General features: G+C 50.8%; 1 protein-coding gene across 1 annotated transcript in view; it reads right to left on the bottom strand.

The window, feature by feature from the left end:
• Nucleotides 1-5,249, bottom strand: part of TRAF3IP1 (TNF receptor-associated factor 3 interacting protein 1) — an 83,064-nt gene that overhangs the window by 43,685 nt on the left and 34,130 nt on the right. Inside the window, exons 2-3 of the mRNA XM_006866825.1 lie at nucleotides 1,103-1,222; nucleotides 73-234 (exon numbers count right to left, since the gene is read on the bottom strand). Of these exons, the coding sequence (XP_006866887.1) occupies nucleotides 73-234; nucleotides 1,103-1,222 (282 nt within the window). The remainder of the gene's footprint in view (nucleotides 1-72; nucleotides 235-1,102; nucleotides 1,223-5,249) is intronic.

Below are 5,249 nucleotides of genomic sequence, written 5' to 3'. Positions count from 1 at the left end.
AGACCGTGGTTCACCCTCCCTTGTCCTCGCGGTGGGGTTTGCTCCCCTCCCCACGCCCCGCTCTCCCCGCACCTTGCTGATGCAGCACCGCCCAATCATCTGCAGCAGCTCGTTGGTCCGCTCGGGCTCGTGCCCGGCCACGATGCGCGCAGGCTTTGCGGACAGCGGCTCTCCCGAAACCATCACGACCACATCTATGGCCTTCTGGAGGAAGCCGATCTTCGCATCTTTATCCTGAAATGTTCCCGTTAAAATAAGCACTGTTGTTGTTGTTGTGTGCCGACCCTATACAGGGTTTCTGAGGCTGTAAATCTTTACGGGAGCAGAAAGCCTCATCTTTCTCCCGCGGAACAGCTGGTAGTTTCGAACCGCTGACCTTGCAGCTCGCAGCCCGATTCGTAATCACTACACTACCAGAGCTCCACCCTCCTTCAAGTAAGCACTACCCTCCTTCAAGGGGCCTTTGCACTGTCTTCAATGCATGTGATAAGACAGTTATTGTTTATATGAAACATTACCGTAACTGTGTGTCAACTTTACAAATACGGACTCTGTAGCAAGCATCAATCATGCAAGTTTGTATTTTTTTTAAGATGCTAGAATCGGAGCTTATTGAAGTGAAGGAGTTTCAAACACATCCTGAAGCCAGGGGAACCCAGTGGGGCTGATAGGCACACAGGTGAGGGTAGAAAGATCGTACCACCTGAACTGAGTTTAGAATATTCCTGTTTGCTCTCTCCTGTAGCAGCAATCCTCCCTGCTGGCGAGGAGGCTGCGCAGTCCAGAGCTGAGGACGGACAAGGAGACCCTACAGACAGAGATGCCCTGTTGGAGACACCTGAACCACAGCTGCGGTTCACACCTGCAGGTGCTTCAAGCTGCTCGACAGGCCCGGCTTTCGTCTGAGTCAGAACAGGACCACAATGGCATCCCCAACTTCTAACTGAGTTTATCTGCCAGCGAGGACTTTCCAAATGTTGATTTCGCTTCTCAGAGGGTAAAGGAGGGTCCTGGTCCTACCACCTACCACAACAGTGTACAAAAGCTGCAGGAGGGGCCCCGGCCACTCAGGGGTCGGGGAGAAAGCCCCACTCCAACCCACCTTAACATTGTCAGACTTCAGCTCAGCGTCTGTGTAGAGACCCTTCATGAAACCTGTCGTTCGAATCACCTGCAAAACAGAAGACAGTCCATTGTCTGCACCCACAGAGACCTCTTCCCACTGAGCCCCACCCACGGGCACAGCGTCCCAGGTGGAACTCCGCCAGAACTCAAATTCAGTCACTTACTCAACAAGCATCTGCAGTAACATGTGCAGGCTGGCACGCCTGGGAGAACCCAGCCTGGTCCTCGCTGGAAGACAGATAGATAGATAGATAGATAGGACAGACACAGGCTCTAAGGGGGACGTGCAGGGACAGCACCAAATCCAACCGGGGATCAGGATTCTGTCTCCCGCAGCTACGCTGAGGGCAGGGAGTTGGGGACAGGGTGTAAGAGGAAGCCAAGAGGTACAGGGACAAGATCACAGAAGTCTTTTTTCAACAGAAACATCAAAAGGTGAAGCTATTATTTCTGGACATCTCCTCCATGTGGGTCCACCCACTTCTCAGGGTACTGGTTCCATCTCTCCAAGTCTTCCTGGTGTGGCACTGCGGGATAATGCACTGGATCACAAGGTCAGTTTCAACTGCAAGGTCAGTGGTTCAAACCCACCAGCCACTCCTTGGAAACCCTATACAGGATCGCTGTGAGTCAGAACTGACTCAACCATGGGCACTTAACAACAAAGGCTTCCGCAGAGACATCTGCACTTTGATGGATAACAGGTCAAAAAGGACAGTTTGGGCTTGAGGGTGGCAAACTGTGTTCCTTTTAAATGTTAATTTGTGGAACAAAAAGAAGTCTGAATGGGCTTGTAGGGTGGATGGGGGTCTCCAGTGAAATCCTCCTAAGTCAGCCCTTGTTACCCTTGAAGAATAAGCAGGTGCATTGTTGTGATGGAAAACAATTCCTCAGCACAACCTTCTGGGCCTTTTTCTCACCAATGCAATTTTCCATTTTCTTAAAACTTCTTCCTAACAAGCTCTGGTGATCGCACTGTGTCCTTCAAGAAAATACAGTGTGTCGTACAAATTTGGGGGCTTCGTAGCACGTACAAGTTACTTTTACACCATTACGAGTTGGCCTGCTAACCTCAAGGTCAGCAGTTCGAAACTACCAGCGGTTCCACAGGAGAAAGATGAGGCTTTCTGCTCCTGTAAAGATTTACAGTCTTGGAAACCCTGTGCAGGGTCGCTATGAGTCGGAACCAACTCCACGGCACATAACTACCAACCACCACCACAATTAAACACTAGACTGTTAACTGTGAAGTCGGCAGATCACACCCACCATCTCTGAGGGAGAAAAAGGAGGCTGTCCACTCCCATCCAAACTTACCACCTGGGAAACCCTATACATGCTTGCTAGAGTCAGAATCGACTGAAGGGCAGTAGGGGGTAGATACAGGTTAGGCACTGGGCTGCTAACTAAGGTCATACTTCATTCATATTGTCAGGAGGGAGCAGTCGCTGGAGAAGGATATCATGTCTGATAAGGTGGAGGGTCAGAGAAAAAGAGGAAGGCCCCCAGCGAGATGGACTGGCAAAGTGGCAGCATCAATGGGCTCAAGCATGGCAACATTGTGAGGTTGGCCCAGGACAGGGCAGTGTTTGGTTCTGTTGTACATAGGGTTGCTATGAGTCAGTACCAATTCGATGGCACCTAACAACAACAACTAACAAAGGTTGGAGGTTCAAATCCATGTCTACTCCTGTCAAGAGTGACAGTCTCAGAAACCCTGGGGGCCTACGGGGTCGCCAAGAGTCAGAATTGACTCCGTGGCACTAGATTGGGGTTTGCTGTTTTCTAGTCTATGAAGTGTTCAATGTTGTTAAGTGCTGCTGAGTTGGTTCCGGCTCATAGTGACCCTCTATATTGGGTTTCTGAGGAGTGGGTGGTTAAGTTTGAACGGCCGGCCTTGTGATTCAATCCAACCTTGCAGTCCCGTGCTTATCCCACAGGGCCACATCAGGACTCCAATAGCAATTCAGAAATGTCTGAAATGTCTTAAGAACGACCAACATGGAACACAGAGACACAAAATTCCACGGGCTGCCAAAAGAACAAATCGATCTGGGTTGGAAGAAGTGCAGCCAGAGTGCTCCTTGGAAGCCAGCATGGCCAGACTTTGTCTCTCAGACTTCGTTCATATTGTCAGGAGGGACCAGTCGCTGGAGAAGGATCTCATGGTTGGTAAAGTGAAGGGTCAGAGAAAAAGAAGAAAGCCCCCAACAAGATGCATTGGCAAAGTGGCAGCATCGATGGCCTCAAACACAGCAATGATTGTGAGGCTGGCCCAGGACCGGGCGGTGTCTCGTTCTGTTGTGCATAGGGTTGTTATGAATCGGCACCGCCTCGATGGCAGCTAACAACAACAACAGCAGCACAGTGTAGCACTGACAGAGCCTCTGACGGGGTGACATTTCCGGGGGGTACACAGGACTAACACAGAGTTGTAGACGCCGCAGCTCCTACTCAGTAACCAGGGCACAGCACACAACCACTGCCACCTGATTCCCAACACAACTCTGCCCCTTCGCAAAGAGAGGACTGGCTGGGAGAGCCCCACTGGCTGATGGGAGGAGAAAAGTCAAGGCCGCACTTGGGCTGGGTGGTATCTCAGGAAGGTTTTAGGCACACTACATGTATGTTGAAGAATAGGGATTCCAGAACATGTCCCTGTGCCCGGGTGGAATCTGTATGTAGACTAAGAGGCAGTCATTGGAACCAAACAAGGGGAAACAATGTGATTTAAAATCAAGAAAGGTATGCATTGGAAGTGAATCTTTTCACCATACTTATTCAATGTGTACACTGAGCAAATGATTTGAGAAGCTGAACTATATGAAGAACACAGTGTTAGGATTGAGGGAAGATTCATCAACAATCTACGATATACAGATAACGCCACTTTGCTTGCTGAAATCCAAGACAACTTGAAGACTAACCAATGAAGACCACAGACTGCAGCCTTTAATATGGATGACACCTCCTCCCGAAAACAAAAATCCTCACAGCTGGGCCACTAAGCAACATCACAATAAACCAATAAACGGAGACAAGATTGAAGTTGTCATAGACTTCCTTTTACTTGGATCCACAATCAACACTCATGGAAGCAGCAGTCAGGAAATCAAATGATGTACTGCATTAGGCAAATCTGCTGCACAAGACCTCTTTAAAGTGCTAAAGAGAACTAAGTCTCAGACTCTGTGGTCCCCGCATGTCAGTGTGCCGCACTGTGGTGGCTTGTGTGTTGGATGAATATTGCCTGTAGAGTCCTGGAAGATGAACCCTCAACGTTGGAAGACACTTACAACACACAGTGGCCACACAATGGACTCATGGCCCAGGACGCTGCAGTATTTGATTCTGTTGTGCACAGTGTTACCATGAGTCACTGCCAACTCCACGGCAACTAAACAAGGATGACAACCGAGCGGAAAAGTACACAGCTAGTTCCACCTCAGGCAGGCTTAACAAGCTCTACATTCCTCTTTCAGGGTTTCGCCTTCCAGGTCCCCCTCCCTACAACCACTCCCAAGAAATCCACCAACAGGTAATTCATCATGATGCAAAATGAGTGAAGGGGCACTTAACAAAAAAGGTTTCCTCAGTACCTCCAGGGAAGGAAAACCCTGCAGGTCGCTAAGAGAACGGACCAGGTAGGAAAGGGGTAACCAGCGAGCCAAGTGGACCACCAGCTGTAATAGACACACAGGGGTAGGTAGGAAAGCAGAGAATGCTCCCAGGCCAGGAGCCGGAAAACAGAGGAAGAGAGTAGGGGCCAGGGCAGCCAGGCGGTGGCACAGTGGCTGTTCCTAGAGCTACAGGCCAGGCCAAAGGCCCGTGTCCACCGGCAGGGGCCACACAGAACAAGGCAGGACGCTGCCCCAACCTGGGCGGAGCCCGATCAGCACCCACAGCCCCTACCGGTCTCGTCCAGATCATAGGCCCTGATTCTAGCCCCAGACTGCATCCGTCCATCCCCAACGCCCGACCTCCATCCCTGCTTGCACTCCGACCTCTGCAGCACCCAGACATCGACGCCTATCCGCTCCACTGACCTGGTCCCCCACACACCCCACCCCTACCTGCACCCCGACACGCACCCCGATCCCTTCACCGACCTGGGCCCATACCCA

Source organism: Chrysochloris asiatica, unplaced genomic scaffold, assembly GCF_000296735.1.
Source record: "Chrysochloris asiatica unplaced genomic scaffold, ChrAsi1.0 scaffold00096, whole genome shotgun sequence".
NCBI lineage: Eukaryota > Metazoa > Chordata > Mammalia > Afrosoricida > Chrysochloridae > Chrysochloris > Chrysochloris asiatica.
The sequence above is the reverse complement of the archived record's forward strand: the minus strand, read 5'-3'. Positions and strand labels throughout refer to the sequence as shown.